Consider the following 18,886-nt stretch of genomic DNA (forward strand, 5'->3'; position numbering starts at 1 on the left):
TCGACCACGGAATATTGCTTAGCAAAATGGAAAAATTAGGTGTATCTGTAAACGCCGTATGCTGGTTCAGATCTTACTTGACTAATAGAAGTTTGTGTGTCAAAATAGGCTCTGCTGTCTCCAACTGTTTCTCTAATCAATCAGGTGTCCCACAAGGCAGCAACCTGGGTCCACTGCTATTTTCAATTTTTATAAACGATGTCTCACTTTTGCTCTCACATGGCTGCCGATTATTTTATGCCGACGACACTAAAATTTTTAAAGTCATTACGTGCCTGAGTGACTGCGCGGAGCTGCAAGAATACTTGAATATATTTGTGGATTGGTGTGCTAGAAACCGCCTGACGTTAAGCATAGAGAAGTGCAATGTGATTTCGTTTCACCGAAAACGTACGCCCGTTGAATATAGCTACACTATTGCCGACCATCGTCTTCTTCGTGTACAGTGCATAAAGGATCTGGGAGTGCTACTAGACAATGAACTTACGTTCAAGACCCACTACGAAAACATAATCTCGAGGGCCAACCGACAGCTGGGATTCATTTTCAAGATTGCGGATGAGTTTCGTGACCCACTGTGCTTGAAATCGCTGTACTGTTCGCTTGTGAGATCAATCCTCGAAACTAGTTCTGTTGTGTGGTGCCCATTTCACGCAAATTGGTCACACAGGATTGAAATGGTACAGAAAAAATTCGTCCGCTATGCTCTTCGCCATCTCCCATGGAGCGATCCGTCCAATTTGCCGCCGTACGAAAGCCGCTGCCGACTTCTCGGTATTCAGCCATTGGAACTGAGACGACGAATCGCACAAGCAGTTTTTGCTGCTAAACTTCTGACCGACCACATCGACTGCCCGGCGTTGTTAGAGCAGCTGAACATATATGCTCCCATACGACCACTACGACAACGAAACTTTTTGTACCTGGAGCCGCGGGCCCATTTGTTTGGTGCTAATGAACCGATACGTGTTATATGTCATCGTTTTAATGAAGTATTCGAAATGTTCGACTTTAACGTGTCCATCAATGTCTTTCGTGACCGTCTTCTTGATGTTTTTCGTAGAAATTAGTTACTAGTTTATTCATTAAGACACAAATGTCAGATGAATTTTATACATAAACAATAAACAATAAACAATAAACAAGTAACAAGTAACAAGTAACAAGTAACAAGTAACAAGTAACAAGTAACAAGTAACAAGTAACAAGTAACAAGTAACAAGTAACAAGTAACAAGTAACAAGTAACAAGTAACAAGTAACAAGTAACAAGTAACAAGTAACAAGTAACAAGTAACAAGTAACAAGTAACAAGTAACAAGTAACAAGTAACAAGTAACAAGTAACAAGTAACAAGTAACAAGTAACAAGTAACAAGTAACAAGTAACAAGTAACAAGTAACAAGTAACAAGTAACAAGTAACAAGTAACAAGTAACAAGTAACAAGTAACAAGTAACAAGTAACAAGTAACAAGTAACAAGTAACAAGTAACAAGTAACAAGTAACAAGTAACAAGTAACAAGTAACAAGTAACAAGTAACAAGTAACAAGTAACAAGTAACAAGTAACAAGTAACAAGTAACAAGTAACAAGTAACAAGTAACAAGTAACAAGTAACAAGTAACAAGTAACAAGTAACAAGTAACAAGTAACAAGTAACAAGTAACAAGTAACAAGTAACAAGTAACAAGTAACAAGTAACAAGTAACAAGTAACAAGTAACAAGTAACAAGTAACAAGTAACAAGTAACAAGTAACAAGTAACAAGTAACAAGTAACAAGTAACAAGTAACAAGTAACAAGTAACAAGTAACAAGTAACAAGTAACAAGTAACAAGTAACAAGTAACAAGTAACAAGTAACAAGTAACAAGTAACAAGTAACAAGTTTCGCCGGGCCGACTACATCGAACTCTGTGCAGCCTTCTCTGAGGTTGACTGGAATGCTCTTTTGGATACCTCTAGTATCGACGATGCGGTTTGTTCTTTTAGCAGTGCCATTCAAAATGTCACCAATCGGGTAGTTCCAGTATGTGGACCATTACGCAAGCCAGCATGGTCCAATGCACGCCTACGTTCGCTTAAGCGTCTGCGATCGGCCGCTTTGCGAAAATATTGCTGCCATCGCTCACCGTATTACAAACATCAGTTCAACACTGCAAGCAACCGGTATCGTAGTTACAATCGTTATCTTTACAATTGCTATGTGAATCGCATTCAAGATCGTCTTCGCATGCAGCCTAAACAATTTTGGTCGTTTGTGAACGCGAAACGAAAAGAATGTGGATTACCCTCTTCTATGTTTATGGGCAACTGCATCGCTAATAGTGAAGGAGAGAAATGTGACCTTTTTGCCGAGCATTTCAAACATGTATTCACCGATTCCATCGCATCTGCTACAGAAATTGAAGAAGCCAGTAATGCAGTGCCATGTGATGTTTTTTCGTTTGAGTTACCGGATATTAACAGTGATATTGTAAATGCCGCGCTGGGTAAACTGAAGACTTCATATGCAGCTGGTCCGGATGGTATCCCCTCTGCTCTTTTAAAACGATGCAGTAACGTGCTTAGCCCACAAATCGCGAAACTTTTTAATATGTCGATACAGCAGCGCAAATTTCCTGACCAATGGAAGTTTTCTTATCTGTTTCCAATACACAAAAAAGGTGACAAACGAGACATCACTAAATACCGCGGAATCACGTCATTGTGCGCTTGCTCAAAATTATTCGAAATTATCATAAATGACGCTTTGTTTGCTTGCTGTAAATTCTATATTGACGTTGACCAGCACGGATTTTTTCCGAAAAGATCAGTGACCACAAACCTGATGCAATTTGTTTCCCGTTGTCTACAAAGTTTGGATTCTCGCTCTCAAACTGACGCTATTTACCTAGACCTGAAAGCGGCTTTCGATCGAGTCGACCACGGAATATTGCTTAGCAAAATGGAAAAATTAGGTGTATCTGTAAACGCCGTATGCTGGTTCAGATCTTACTTGACTAATAGAAGTTTGTGTGTCAAAATAGGCTCTGCTGTCTCCAACTGTTTCTCTAATCAATCAGGTGTCCCACAAGGCAGCAACCTGGGTCCACTGCTATTTTCAATTTTTATAAACGATGTCTCACTTTTGCTCTCACATGGCTGCCGATTATTTTATGCCGACGACACTAAAATTTTTAAAGTCATTACGTGCCTGAGTGACTGCGCGGAGCTGCAAGAATACTTGAATATATTTGTGGATTGGTGTGCTAGAAACCGCCTGACGTTAAGCATAGAGAAGTGCAATGTGATTTCGTTTCACCGAAAACGTACGCCCGTTGAATATAGCTACACTATTGCCGACCATCGTCTTCTTCGTGTACAGTGCATAAAGGATCTGGGAGTGCTACTAGACAATGAACTTACGTTCAAGACCCACTACGAAAACATAATCTCGAGGGCCAACCGACAGCTGGGATTCATTTTCAAGATTGCGGATGAGTTTCGTGACCCACTGTGCTTGAAATCGCTGTACTGTTCGCTTGTGAGATCAATCCTCGAAACTAGTTCTGTTGTGTGGTGCCCATTTCACGCAAATTGGTCACACAGGATTGAAATGGTACAGAAAAAATTCGTCCGCTATGCTCTTCGCCATCTCCCATGGAGCGATCCGTCCAATTTGCCGCCGTACGAAAGCCGCTGCCGACTTCTCGGTATTCAGCCATTGGAACTGAGACGACGAATCGCACAAGCAGTTTTTGCTGCTAAACTTCTGACCGACCACATCGACTGCCCGGCGTTGTTAGAGCAGCTGAACATATATGCTCCCATACGACCACTACGACAACGAAACTTTTTGTACCTGGAGCCGCGGGCCCATTTGTTTGGTGCTAATGAACCGATACGTGTTATATGTCATCGTTTTAATGAAGTATTCGAAATGTTCGACTTTAACGTGTCCATCAATGTCTTTCGTGACCGTCTTCTTGATGTTTTTCGTAGAAATTAGTTACTAGTTTATTCATTAAGACACAAATGTCAGATGAATTTTATACATAAACAATAAACAATAAACAATAAACAAGTAACAAGTAACAAGTAACAAGTAACAAGTAACAAGTAACAAGTAACAAGTAACAAGTAACAAGTAACAAGTAACAAGTAACAAGTAACAAGTAACAAGTAACAAGTAACAAGTAACAAGTAACAAGTAACAAGTAACAAGTAACAAGTAACAAGTAACAAGTAACAAGTAACAAGTAACAAGTAACAAGTAACAAGTAACAAGTAACAAGTAACAAGTAACAAGTAACAAGTAACAAGTAACAAGTAACAAGTAACAAGTAACAAGTAACAAGTAACAAGTAACAAGTAACAAGTAACAAGTAACAAGTAACAAGTAACAAGTAACAAGTAACAAGTAACAAGTAACAAGTAACAAGTAACAAGTAACAAGTAACAAGTAACAAGTAACAAGTAACAAGTAACAAGTAACAAGTAACAAGTAACAAGTAACAAGTAACAAGTAACAAGTAACAAGTAACAAGTAACAAGTAACAAGTAACAAGTAACAAGTAACAAGTAACAAGTAACAAGTAACAAGTAACAAGTAACAAGTAACAAGTAACAAGTAACAAGTAACAAGTAACAAGTAACAAGTAACAAGTAACAAGTAACAAGTAACAAGTAACAAGTAACAAGTAACAAGTAACAAGTAACAAGTAACAAGTAACAAGTAACAAGTAACAAGTAACAAGTAACAAGTAACAAGTAACAAGTAACAAGTAACAAGTAACAAGTAACAAGTAACAAGTAACAAGTAACAAGTAACAAGTAACAAGTAACAAGTAACAAGTAACAAGTAACAAGTAACAAGTAACAAGTAACAAGTAACAAGTAACAAGTAACAAGTAACAAGTAACAAGTAACAAGTAACAAGTAACAAGTAACAAGTAACAAGTAACAAGTAAAAAGTAAAAAGTAAAAAGTAACAAGTAACAAGTAACAAGTAAAAAGTAAAAAGTAAAAAGTAAAAAGTAAAAAGTAAAAAGTAAAAAGTAAAAAGTAAAAAGTAAAAAGTAAAAAGTAAAAAGTAAAAAGTAAAAAGTAAAAAGTAAAAAGTAAAAAGTAAAAAGTAAAAAGTAAAAAGTAAAAAGTAAAAAGTAAAAAGTAAAAAGTAAAAAGTAAAAAGTAAAAAGTAAAAAGTAAAAAGTAAAAAGTAAAAAGTAAAAAGTAAAAAGTAAAAAGTAAAAAGTAAAAAGTAAAAAGTAAAAAGTAAAAAGTAAAAAGTAAAAAGTAAAAAGTAAAAAGTAAAAAGTAAAAAGTAAAAAGTAAAAAGTAAAAAGTAAAAAGTAAAAAGTAAAAAGTAAAAAGTAAAAAGTAAAAAGTTAAAAGATGGACTTTCGACCATTTTGACCATTAACGTGCATTTCAAAATGGTGAATTAATGGTGTAAAGTGACATATTAGGATGAGTAAAGTTTTATTGGATCGATTCGATTTCCGAATCTAGCATCTAGCATTTTTGTCATTTATCGCGAAATGAATGACATTTTCTCGTGGTTCAATTTATTGGCAACGCTTACGGTCTGTGGAAAATTTTACCCACAAAACATTCCCCGTGGAACTATTTATCAGTTGCTGACATCACTATTTTGGTGGTTTTTCCTGAATGGTTCCCTCGTGGCAGAGAAAATTAAATTTATTTTCTCAGAATCCATTAGCACTGCGTCAAAATTTGACCGGAATGTTTTTCTGCAACTGGTGCGTACAGGCAGTTTTGCCATTTCACCGAACATTGCTAATGGCACGACCAGGAAAAAACAAACGCACCGTTTGTTTGCTTTGTGCTCATTATCGATCCCTGCTCCCTGCTGCTGCGTGTCACGTTAGCAATAATTATAGCATCATTCCGAAAATTTTTCCCGTCTGATGAATTAGTTAAAGTAATTAGCGAAATTTGGGATCCGTGGTAATTTTCCGCTGAAATGCTAATGTTGAACACACGCAGAAATATTAGCTTTTATTGTCCTATGCTATCACGAAGGTAAAATTGAGTGAGAACAATCATTGAACAATTCAATTGTTTGCAACATTAATATTGTACAACACCTCGGCGTCGAACGAATTAAACCGTCCGTCGCCATGAACTTGAATTATCTTGCATCAGCATCGGCAGATGGTGATTGTACTCATATTTTCACGATTGCACTAGTTTCTGTTGGAAACAGTTTACTACCACCGCGACCCGCGAGTGGTATTGGTGGAGCACCAACACCAACCATTCCGAATTTGCAACCTCACCTCAAGTGGTGTGTGCGCTGGCAGCCGGTGCTTGAAAATTCTATAAAGCGTACTGCCGGCAGCCTGTCGCGCGACAGTCCAATCAAAAATTTCAGTACGCCGGAACACGTTGTCGCCCGTTGCCGCTAGTGAAATGAATCGATCGCAGATGATTGGTACGATTTCGGAGTTTAATAGTTCCGCTGATGATTGGGATGTCTACTACGAACGGTTGGAGCAGTTTTTCGACGTGAATGACGTACCCGATGCGAAGCGAAGTGCCTTTTTGATCAGTGTCATCGGTGCCGATGCGTACAAAAGTTTGCGTGATTTGTGCCACCCTGCAGCACCCCGGGATAAATCATTTGCCGATCTCTGTGAGTTGCTGCGGAAACAGTTCAGTCCACAGATTTCGATTTTTCGCGAAAGAGCTAGCTTCTACAATGTCCGCCAGGAGTACCAGGAAAATGCCACCCAATGGTATGGAAGGCTAAAACGCTTGTCAGTTAATTGTAAATTTGGTGAAAGTTTGCAAGCGATTCTGATGGATAAATTCATTACGGGTTTGAAACCAGGCCAAGTACTGGATCGATTGTGCGAAGAAAATGAAACGTTAAAACTAGAGCAAGCTTTGGACATTGCCGTAAACAAGGAGTGTGCTGCTAAAGAAAATGCCTACATTACGCAAAAGTCCCCATTTTACAAACCACAAATTTGTCCAGCCCCCAGACTTCAAACGTGCTTCTTTGGAGGACAACCGGCACGTGCAGAAAATCTCCTTTATTCAGCTCCAAAACCGCTGGAACAAAGATTCGGCAGACTAGCTGATAATTTTGGAGGATTCTCTCAACCCCAAGCGCTTGGTGCAGCTGCACCTTCTTCGTTATTTGGAAAATCTGCAGAAAACTTTGCCTTTAAATCACAACCTTTTGCATCAGCTCCAAGTGGTACGCTGTTCGGCGCGGCTAGCGGCGGCGGTGGCGGTGGTGGCATTAGCGGTGGCTTCGGAGCCCCAGCTCCCCCCTGTTTGGACTCAGCACCGGTTGAGCTAGAGTGCGCGGAAGTGTGCGCTGCTCCACCGGCACTGGAAGCCTGCTTGAAGGAAAGTGCGGTGGAATCGGCACCAATTCCGGCCCTCGGCGATGGCCTACCGGAGGGAGCTAATAGAGCTGGTGGCGCTCAGAAAAAGGGACGCGTCCGCACTCGACGACGTGGTGGAGCTCGTCGCGGCGCTGCTGGCGATACTGCTGATCGAGCTTCTGTTGACGGTGACCAAGAACTGTGAGTTTTCGGACGAGTTCGGATGAGCGAGTGAAGTGTGATATATTATTAGTTAGTCTTTCGATGTTAATTTAGTTGATAAGCTATTTAAGAGGAAAATTATAATTACAAAGTTATACAATCAAGCACAAATTTGTTTGTAATTTATGAATCCGAAATCAATTGATAGTGTCTGTATATTAATATAAATTGATGGGTAAGTAAAATGTTTCACCTCTCGTTGTGAAGCTGAACAAATTTATTTTGTTGGGTTGATTGCCAAAATGACATCCATTTCATTTTTACTGCCGACTTAAGTAAACAATAACAAGTAGCAAAATGATGTAATATATTCCGGTCACGCTCTGACATCATCGTTCAAACATAGTGGTCAAGGTCAAGAACATTATGTTTTGCAAATGATGTGATTTAATTTAAACGCGTTTGAGCTAAGTCGAATTTCGGACTGATATGACAAGACTATTTTGCTCTAGCAAAAAGGTAAAGTTTTATCACTCCCGCCACATTCACTAGACATTGATCCATCTGATTTCTTTGTAATTGTTCAGATGCATGAGGCATAGCTTGTTAGTATAGCAATTCTACCACTATGCTTCAAGATATTCAGTATCAAGAATTGGATCGATTCCTAAACACGCAGAATTCTTTCAACGAGGGTTGCGTGCTTTGCAAAAAAGCATTAGAAAACGGTGGACAAAATTTTGAAAAAAGACTCACAATAAACTATCAAATGAAAAACGCTAAATTGCTGTTAATTTCAACTCCTGTTAAATTTCGTATGTATACATTCACATGTGACTATTCTATTCCCAGAATCCTATTGTAATCTGAGTTGGTTGTGAAAAAAAATCTGATCTGAAAGTTTATTTCCAAATTACTTCTTGAATAGCTCATTAAACCTTTCATTTGAAACCAATTTGATTAAAACGGTTCTGTGGTTCAAAAGTTATAAATATTTAAGAAAAAACTTTACGCCAAATGAAAAAATACAGGTTTTAAGGTTCTCGAAAAGAAATAAATATACAAGTTTTCAACAAAATCTGAGCATTTTTAAATTTCAATGATCCTGCTTTTCGTGGAATTGTGATTTTTCTTACTTTCGTTGTCGAGAACTAAATAGTCTCTCTTCTGTAATACGCGCGCAGCCTTTAGTTCATAAAATGGCCGCCTAACTTTTCATGCTCCTGTAGGATACAGGTTTGTTCCCGGGAGTTTCGTGACTAAAGTCACAAGTAACCCAAGTAACATTGAAGGTTTTATTGCATTTTATGATAGTTTTTCTGATCAAAATTGGTCAAAAATAGCGGTATAAGAGTGCAATAAATTGTTAATTGGGAAGTTCCGACCAAACGCGACGCGCATTGGTTTTGAATATGCTTGAATTTCTTTAAAGAAGATTGTAGCTCAAAGTAGTAACACGCCTCTGATATTCCAGTTCCAGTTTCCAAAACCAGCCGGAATATCAAATCTCCAATCAAAAGCCGTCGCTTGATTCCTTCTTATTTTACGAATATTTGTTCGTATTGGCAATAATCAAAAAGCAAGCCTGTTGTTTTGATTCGGTTCAATCCTGTTTTATCCCGTCCGAAAGGGTTCTGTCCTGTTTGTTCCTTATTTCCTAGCTGGAATCTTCAACAAGCCATGAGAACTGATTCACAACAGCCAGTCCGCTTATTATGGCGTCTGCGTTTGGGAAAATTAAGAAATAATGGAGAAAACGACTCCAATCCGAAGACGCCATGGTTCTTGATTTTTCAACATTATTCAGAGTTTTTTTTGTGTGCTTTCTGATGCACTGGTAACCCCTTCTGTTTTCTTGGATTTGGGAAAAATCCCCATTTCTACTCTTATGAATCAAAACTAAATTTCTAGAAATATGTAAACTGCACAGAAAAATGTTTATTTTTCTCCAGCATTTAGCTCTAGGGCTCTTCAGTCCTTTGAAACTATCGCTCTCTGTATTCTATATTCTGTATTCTTAAATTTGGTTTATCTGATTCGCAGCACCATACAAAAACGACAAGGACAATTGTTTTAACTAAATAATGAAAAAAAGAACCATTAAGTTTTCACGGAAAATTCAATGCGATAATGGCGGCTATTGAGCACAAGGGGGCACAATCTTTTGACATTTATTGCAGGAGCGTCGAGTTCGCCCTGACGGAGTTACTATGGAAACATCAATGATTGTTTGTTGTGTGAGAGTAAAACTGTAAACATTGTTTAATTTTGCAGATCAGCTGAAGTGGAACATAACGGAACGGATTCAAACTTTTGCAGTGGTCATAATTTCTCGAAAGCACCGGCTCAGAATACTTTTTACAGTCGTGCATTCGACGTTAAACATTCGACTGCACTCAGAGGCAAACATTAACTTCATATTGGTCAGACCGTTGCCAAGTTTGCTCTCGAACAGCGTCAGCAACTTGATAAGTAACTTTCCGTTGCGTATTTGGACATTCTCCCTGAAGTTTGCGAAAACTGTAAAGCCACAATTCATAAAACTTCTTTTCCATTCAATTATGTTCCACTTCAGCTGATCTGCAAAATTGAATAATGTTTACCTTTTTACACTCGAACAACAAACAATCATGGATGTTTCCATAGTAACTCCGTCAGAGTGAACTCGACGCTCCTGCAATGAATGTCAAAAGAATGTGCCCACTTGTGCTCAATAGCCGCCATTACCGTTCGTGGAAAGCTGGATTGAAATATCACTGCGATCAATATTTAGGTCTATTGGATATAATTCTAGTGTATTTGTCTGTGGTCCATACCTCGTTATTTTTGCAGAATCGTTTCAGTTTATAACGGAGGTATTTCCAATAGACGGCGGGAACGGTAGAAGACAGTAATAAAATCAATGGTGTTTATAGTACCCAAAAAGCGTAGGATAAGGCGTAAAGGGGAAACAGCAGAAAATTAGGCTCATTGAAGCAATGCTTATTAAGTTTGTATAACGTGTCTCTTTACAAAAGCTGGAGGCTCCGCGGATCGAACCAACCTGTAATGGGAACCAATTACTACCGGATTCGAATCCAATTTTTCCTCCAGGTGATGAATTTTTGAACCGCAGCGGAATGCTAAAAATGGAATCTCTGTAACCCCCTAATAATAAGCGTGCGACGTGTTTCCCTCTCTTCCAGCACTGGAGGTTATTTTTAGTCAATAATTGTGCTTCTTTTCCCATTTTTCCTTGAAAATTTACCAGCAAGTTTGTTTGCTTACAGGGAGTGTTTCTATGATATCAGCTCTGCTCTACCTCAGTTGAACAGTTAAGACGGGAGGGTATTTTTTACGTTACTGATTGTGGAAAAAATGGCAATTTGTATAGCTTTCTCATGGGAACGTTATGAGTGGATTGAAACGAGGGTCGTTTGCTACTTTGCGGAACCACAATATTGAACATTTGAATGTAAATGGTTCAGAGGAAGTTTACTGAGTGTTGAAAACGTCTAAATTGGTATGTTAAAATGATTGTAAAAATGGGTAGTGATGCTGTGCGAACAATTTTGCTTAGTGGCGTGGGTAATGTTGGAGGAACAGTCGTTTTGTACCTTTTGAAGGGCGTTTTTGAAAAATCATACAAAATGAGCTAATTACATGAAACTTTGTACGCGGACATAGTTACTGAACTTATAAATAACAGTAATATTTAAAAAATTCGAGAAATTTATAAAAAAATTCGATTTTTTCGAATAGCGTCTTTTCAAAAATTTATATTTCTTCATCCAAGAATCGTAGAACATTGTGAAAATGCAACCAAATTTTCTCAGCGCTTCGGATATTGTCTTAAAGCTGACTTAACGCCGAAAAAGTAACGATTAGGACCGGCACATGATCTGTTATTAGTTTCTTTTGCATGATACAGAATTTCTTTATGCTCCGGCAAAAAGTTTATAGATACACTTTCGCTCTAAACATGGGCAGTCAGCTGTCACCCCCAAGTAACAATTTGGGTGTGTTAGGTATGATTGTAGCCACTTGCAAAACGGTGCGGAAACTTCCAGCTTCTCAAGTCTTGCAAGGAGGATACCGTATTGCTGTCAGGTCGGTGTACACTGCGTCAATTTGCACTCCTTTATTCATATTTGCGCAGGTAAAACGAGGCAAAATCAACGAGATTCGTAGAGATTGAACGTTGTGGAAAAAAGCCATGGTATTTTTGAGAAATGTATTTTTGACACTGGACAAACGGGATAGAAACAGAAGAAACACGAGTGAGAGAAAGAATAAATACTGGCATGAAAAACAGAAAAACGAAAGAAAAACCGTGACACAAGGAGACGGAAAACGAGAAGACTAAAAAGATAGCATAATAGAAATGAAGAGAAATGAGAGAAAAGAAGGAAAAACCGCAAAGAAAACGAGTAAAAAAAGTATGAAAATGAGGATAAATTGGATAGAAAAGCACAAAAATGGGCCATAACGGGACAGATAAGCAATAAAAACAACGAGAATATACGGGAGCAGGAAAATGAATAAACGGAAACAGAGAAAAAGGAAAAACGGAACAGAACAAGCAAAAAAATGTGGATGAAAATATGAAAACGACAGACGAAAGGGATAAAATGGGAAATAAAAACAGAATAATGCAGAAAAGGAGGAAAAGCTGAACGAAACGTAAAATGGAATAGCAGTTAGGCCATTGCAAATAATTTCAAAAGTTTTTGTCAACCCCCCCCCCCTTTGAAATTGACTTGAAGAATCGGGGAGCAAAAAAATAATTTGTAGGGTATGAGTTAATTTTTTTCATAAAATCAATTGTCTGTAGGTTCTACAGCCTAAAAAAACTCGAAAAATGAGTGTACGAGTTGAGTTAGTGCTTCTAGCACGGAACAAAAATGGAAATTCGAACAACGAAATTTCCGAAAATGGGTCGAAAATTTTTTCTTGGCCCAACACCGGAAGGGCAAAAACGTTATAAAATATTTGTAGTGGCCTTATAAAGCGAAAAAATACGAAAGCCGAAAAAAAGTTGAAACGGGACAAATGAAGAGACAGGAAAAACAGGTCAGAAAACGGGGAAAATCGAGGAAAAAAGACAAAAAATGGAATAGATGAAACTCGGAACACAAGATATAGAGAAAAGGATCAGAGAAAGATGAAATAGCGAGCAACGAAAAGAAAAACAGAGAAAACGAAAAAGACTAAAAACGAAACAAGCAAATGTGTAACAGAAAATAAGAGACACTAAAGAGGAAAGAAAAAATAGCGAGAGAGAGAAAGAATAAATAAGGAAAACGGGGAAATTTTCCCTCATTTAATGAGGTCAAACAGAATTTGGGACAAAAAATGGGAAAATGGAACAGAAAAGTAGAAAAAAAAATAAAACAAACAGACTAATAAATCAGAACAGAAAAAGACAAAAGGCGGGAGATGAAATAGAAAAAACCGTAAAGGAAAGAAAAAATAGAGTAGAGAAGAAAAAGAGGAAAGAGAAAAGGAAAGGAAGAGCAAAAACCAAGAAAACGGTACAAAAAAGAAGAAAAAACGAAACAAAAAACGGAAAATGGAATTTTTAAAGAGCCAAAACGTGTGAGAGGAAAATACGAAAAGTGTCAACTTTAATTTCAAGTAAAACTTCATGTCTAATTTCGTACCGATTTCCGGTGTGAAGTAAAACTTAGTCCGATTTTAAGTCAAATTGCAAGTCGGATTTAATTCCAATTTTAGGTTCAATTTAAGTTAAATTTAGTCTCTGATTTCGAGTTCAATTTGCTGTACAATTTACAATTTACAGTACAATTCCAATATCATGTCCAAAGTACCTTACATTTAAGTCTAATTTCAAAACCAATTCTAAGTCCAATTTTCAGTTCAATACGAAGTAAAGCCTCAAGCCAAGATTAGTCTAAATTCGAGTCTAATTTAATCTGGGTTCAAGTTCAATTCGAACGCTAATTTCTAGTCCAGTTCCAAGTCTATTTTCTAGTCCAATTTTAACTTTGATTTTAAGTCCAATTGCACCTGAAGGTCCGGAGTTTTCCACTCGATCGGCCGGAATTTTTGTGCCACTTTTCGTTAATGTTAATGGAGTCAGACATTGTTATTTTTTTATGACGATGGTCTTTCCAATAGACGGTGGGAATGGTAGAAAAAAGTAATGAAACGAAGGTGTTTTATGGTATCTGTATCTGGACGAGATATGAAGTGGAAAGACTGGAAAATTAGATATACGGGGATCGGTTGAATGCGCAGTTACTAGCTACTAGACATCCTGTCAGTTAGAAGTCAGAAAAAGCAATGTAAAAAATTTCACGAAATAACAAAATGACTGCCAACTCCTATCTGCTTCATCTCGGGTTTGTATTGAAGGACATTTCCCACACTTCCATATACACGTGCATAGAGTTATGGACTCATGAACAAAATTAATATTCAAAACATTCAAGGTCTCCCAATCAGCCAGAAATTTTCAAGGGAAAGTTTGTAATTTTCTCGGACATTGATTATTTTAAAAATGCATGACTCTTGAACCAAGCATCCAACAAATATTTTTTTAAGAAAGTTTAAACAAATTCAAATCCAATCCACACATTTTTAGACTGCGGTAGAAGAATTCCACTGAACGGTCGGAAAAGTTGGATGGAAAATTTTCAAGATATTTTTATTTTATTTATGAATATTTTTTGGTCGAAAAACTCGATTTTCCTTAACACTTTACTATTTCAAAAATTTATTTCCCAGGAACCAAGCATCGTAGGACATTTACTTTTTCATTGAAAATAATCCATGAGGAAGAACATAGTTGTTATGAATTTTGTTTAAAATTTTGCACCGCAATGGACAAAAAACTAGGTTAAAACCTGTTTCCAGGTAATATGTTTTTAAAAAGTTCTTTTGCTGAGAAAATTCAATTGCATTGTCATAAAAAAATTAGTTTTCACATAGGACTGCTTCAAGTTATAAACGTTTCAAATAAGCGATGACCAAGCAAAACAGAAAACTTCTAATGCAAAAAGTTCCTAGGTCGTGTAAAGTAACAGTAACACTGCAATTCAGTTTAATTATTACTGTAATTTAAAATCCTAACCGCATTGCATCGTCAACACAATTGTCAGGGCGTGCATTTTGATGTGAGTTAGCAGTGGTCTACCGTCGCCATTGCAGTAGGTACTGATAAATGTGGAATTTAATCAGAATTCACTCTTGCCATATCGATTTCAAGTTGTGTGCATCAAGAGTGGTCTCATTTTGTTTGCTTCTGTATTTTAAAAGACAAACATGTTCTATTATTTGATTGTTCTGATAAGATATCGATAAAGTGAAGGAAAATTATACAACTAAGGTAGAAGGATTTTCAAACTTTTTCCATACCGACATTGATTTACTTAATATAAATCTGTAAGCCAACATGATGAAATTCAACATTGATTAGTAACGTGTTGATATCATTTTCTCCATTCATTTTCAAACAAGTAGAACTGTTTTCGAATTCAGCCGGCAAAGCCGGCGACTGACTGACTCATCGCTATTTCAACCAAATCGGTGAATGTACCAAGCAGAAGAAAAAACAAACCCCCTCCCCGAGTGGGACGATGGTAGGGAAATCCCCGGCACCACTACCGATCCATGTGCCTTGTAACGATACTGTAGAGACACTGTAGCATCTATAATCGCGTAGCGAATGAAAATAATCGACTAACTAACACACTTACTGGTGCGCGTAAGCATATAAGCGCCTGCCACGACACCGGCAGCTACTCAGTCCGCTAGGCAAAGTTCCCAAAGTTGGGTCGTAATTTCGTTCAGAAACCGTAACGTAAACCGTAACGCATTCAGTATGGTTCTCCAAAATATGATCGGTTCTATTCCGGAGTTCAACGGTTCGGTCGACGACTGGAACGTGTACCAGGAACGGTTGGAGCAATTTTTCGAAGTCAATGAAATCGCGGACAACAAACGGGTCGCCCTGCTAATCAGTGTCATCGGAGGTGATTCGTACAAAACCCTGCGCGATCTGTGCAATCCCGTCCTGCCGAAGAACAAAACCTTCGACGAACTGTGCACCCTACTGCGGAAGCAGTACACCCCCCAGGTGGCCATTTTCCGCGAACGAACCAACTTCTACAATGCCCGCCAGGAAGACTACGAAAACGTGACGCAGTGGTTTGGGCGGCTGAAAAAACTATCCGTCGACTGTAAGTTCGGCGAAAACCTGGAGGCGATTCTGCTGGACAAATTTGTGACCGGGCTGCGAACCGGCCAGATTATGGACCGACTGTGCGAGGAGAACGAATCCCTCACGCTCGAACATGCCCTCGAACTGGCGGTGAACAAAGAGTGTGCCATCTCCGGGCAGAGCCACTAAGGGTGGGGGGACGGCACGTTGTGATAAATGCACCATGTGTGAGATTGAATGCAGATTTGAGTGTTTTTTTTCGTTTTCCTTTTTTTAAGTTTTATTGAATGATGAGAGGACGTTATGTGTGAGATGAGAGAGATTTTGTAATTTATTTGATTAAGTAACTAAAGCTAAGTTGTAAAAATATACGTCTAGTTAAGTAAATCTTTTTATCTCTTTAAGTGAAACAAAAAGAAAATCCTCTCATTCGCTTTGTTCATACCTCGTTCGGGTTATAAAAATTGTCCTCTTTGAAATTGCCTAAAACAGCGTTGGTTTTCTCGTGACTTTTCCAGACAAAAATCGGGTCATGTTATCATGTCAGTGCAGTGTTAAGTCAACATGTGTGACATTTCGAAGAAAATTTTGAGACTGTGAAGAAAAACTGCGACTGTGAAAATCAAGAAACCAGGAAAACTCGTTGCTTCCGGAAACAATGCAGCCAGAAAAAAATTATCCGACGAGATGAAAGAATGTGATAAGTGAGTGTGACCGTGTGATGGAAGGCTGTGATAAACGCTGTGCCGTGCGCTGGAAGGCAAGTTTCCACTATACATGGTATGTTCAAGCAAGCAGGCAGGGCAGGCAGGACTTGACTTTTGCAGAGCAAACTCCGTCTGAGGGTACTAGCCGTTAACCTCTGTTGACACAAGGTTGTTTGAACGAGTCGAGTGATATGTATATTAGCAGAGGCTTCATAATTTTCGAGGCAAAAAAAGAATGAAAGTGTGCCAAGTAACTTTTCTGTGAACCCCACAAAAGCATCTTTTCACTGAATCTTTTAGCCAGGACGAACCTGCCTACTGGTAGTTCTTGTGGGTGGGTGGTGTCCTGCAATTCAGTTACTGGAAAATCTTTGTTCGGTCTTGCACGAGGCAAACGACTTTGTTTGCAGACTATTTGAGGAAATTGCTAAGTCTGCCTCACATTGAGCACACTTGCTATGGTTATATGGAAATACTTGAAAAAGTATACGCTTTATTCTTGCACGGACTTGCCCAGCTCTTGTAGGAAGTTGAGTCGTCGAACCAGATGACTCGTTTTGTCTGTTGTATCATATCGTCTGGAGGCGAATTGGATTACGATTTAATGCAATTTATTTTTTATTTTATTTGAAAGTGTGGGCCATGATAGTTTATTTCTCGAAAGCTAAGTTTTTTTTTTAATTTTATGTCGAATTTGCTCAATATATTTTGTTTACGTGTTAATTTTATTTATATCTCATTGATTTGCAATTAAGAATTAGAATTGTTTCTTTTTTCAATTTTGTTTAAAACTATTATTATAAATGTTGGACATAATTAAGTTAGTTTTCAAATGTTGAATTGCAAAAATAAATGATTTTACATAACAATTTCTATGATTTTTTCTATAAACGTTGATTGAAAATAGAGTTGAAAATTGCGTACACCGCTTAAGCGAGCTATCGAATGATTGCGGTTACGGATGGCGTAGTTACAAGCAGAGAACTGTATGCTAATGGAACTGAGAAACCAAAAATTGCTTTTAAAGCCCCAGAGCCACATTTGAAATTTGTTTTGTGTGACAATATGGAGACTGTATTCAGAACAGGTCATACGACCATGCGTTCAAACGTTATTTTGTGAAAAAACTTTTCCAGATCCGAGAGAAAAATCTTCTAACCCGTGTACAATAGTCATTTCGAAAAAATGAATACTTTTACATTCAAACCTATTGATATGATTGTTATTTGGAAGAATAACGAAAACGAAGGTCATATAGCTGTATTCTAGTATTTTGAAGCAGCTATATTCTAGTGTAAGTTAAAGAAAGTAAGTTATTATCAATCGATTTTCATGTCACAGAAAGCATCTTACATGATTTTACTAGAAATTGAGATTAACTAGTAACAAATAACAACGACGGAAATTGCAGAAATTTATTTATTTCTTCTCTTATGATGGATGTTTTATTATGGTCGCCATAACCCAAATCGATCAGGATGATCTGACAGTAAAACTTAAACTTTTCTTCTCACGGCATTATATTTACAAGTTAACGAAGCTGACTGACTGATTTAGCTTCTTTGCTACTGTTGCTTGGCTGTATGGCTGTAGAGCATTGTCGAACAAAGCGAAAAGCTTCATTAATTTTTGGCGGTGGCTGTTGAGCAGCGACAAGCATAATCGGTTTTATTGCTACTGTCAGCAGATCGTGATAAGACTACTTGAGCTAATTGCTTGATTCTTAAAGAGTAGGCCACTTGGGCGGGAGGCAGTTTTAAAGCGGTCATCAGAAAGTGCCGGTGGAGCTCACAGTTTTGCAAGCGGTTTTTAGAAGTTGGTCATGAAAACCACTACAGGAACGTAATAAAACTTAAATTGCCGCTTGGGAATTGACCTTTTCAAGGTTGATGGTGATGCGATTTTTCGTTCAACAACGATGGACGCTCTCTAGACGATGTGTTCGGAGAGTGTGGTAAATTCTAATATCGCCAGAACCGGCCGATAAGAGAAAAGGCATGATTTGTAACTCCTAATTTCGACCTGAACGTTCCGGGTAAACTTTAGATTGACGCAACCTAAAACTAATACAAGGTATGGTTCGTGAATCGTAATTAACCGCCATCCATTGTACCTTTCCAGCTTTAGTAAATTTCTGCAAACTGGATTCTTCGAAGGGCTGCGCCAGCTCATGGTTCACCCTTCTCCTCCACATACCGTTCTTACATACCCCGCGTAAGATGATCCTAAGCACAAGACGTTCAAAAACGATTAGTGCTTTCAGGTACCTGTCGAGAATTGTCCACGTTTCGTGCCCTTATAGGACTACCGGTCTTATAAACGGAGCTTATAGTTAAAGAATATTTTTATGGCGATCTCAGAAATTGTAAACTTTGCCAATTCAGCGGTCAAAAGACAGACGGATGGATCAATCCCGCGATAGGTGACCGTCGAACAACGAGATTGCCTGTGCAGTAGCTTCTTCATATTATTCTCGTCTCGCTAGGAGATGTTCTTTTGCGCTTTACCAG

General features: G+C 38.1%; 3 protein-coding genes across 3 annotated transcripts in view; 2 read left to right on the forward strand and 1 right to left on the reverse strand.

Moving 5' to 3' along the window:
- LOC128736811 (opsin, ultraviolet-sensitive) overlaps window positions 1-18,886 on the reverse strand; it is an 87,430-nt gene that overhangs the window by 22,975 nt on the left and 45,569 nt on the right. The window lies entirely within an intron of this gene.
- LOC128737800 (uncharacterized) lies at window positions 6,383-7,664 on the forward strand. The gene has a single exon (XM_053832506.1). It carries the CDS (start codon window positions 6,418-6,420, stop codon window positions 7,546-7,548), a length of 1,131 nt encoding a protein of 376 aa, XP_053688481.1. The 5' UTR covers window positions 6,383-6,417; the 3' UTR covers window positions 7,549-7,664.
- LOC128737803 (uncharacterized) lies at window positions 15,269-16,046 on the forward strand. The gene has a single exon (XM_053832522.1). The coding sequence runs from the start codon at window positions 15,331-15,333 to the stop codon at window positions 15,856-15,858; it is 528 nt and encodes a 175-aa protein (XP_053688497.1). The 5' UTR covers window positions 15,269-15,330; the 3' UTR covers window positions 15,859-16,046.

This window comes from Sabethes cyaneus, chromosome 2 (assembly GCF_943734655.1).
Source record: "Sabethes cyaneus chromosome 2, idSabCyanKW18_F2, whole genome shotgun sequence".
In the NCBI taxonomy this organism is placed as follows: Eukaryota; Metazoa; Arthropoda; class Insecta; order Diptera; family Culicidae; genus Sabethes; species Sabethes cyaneus.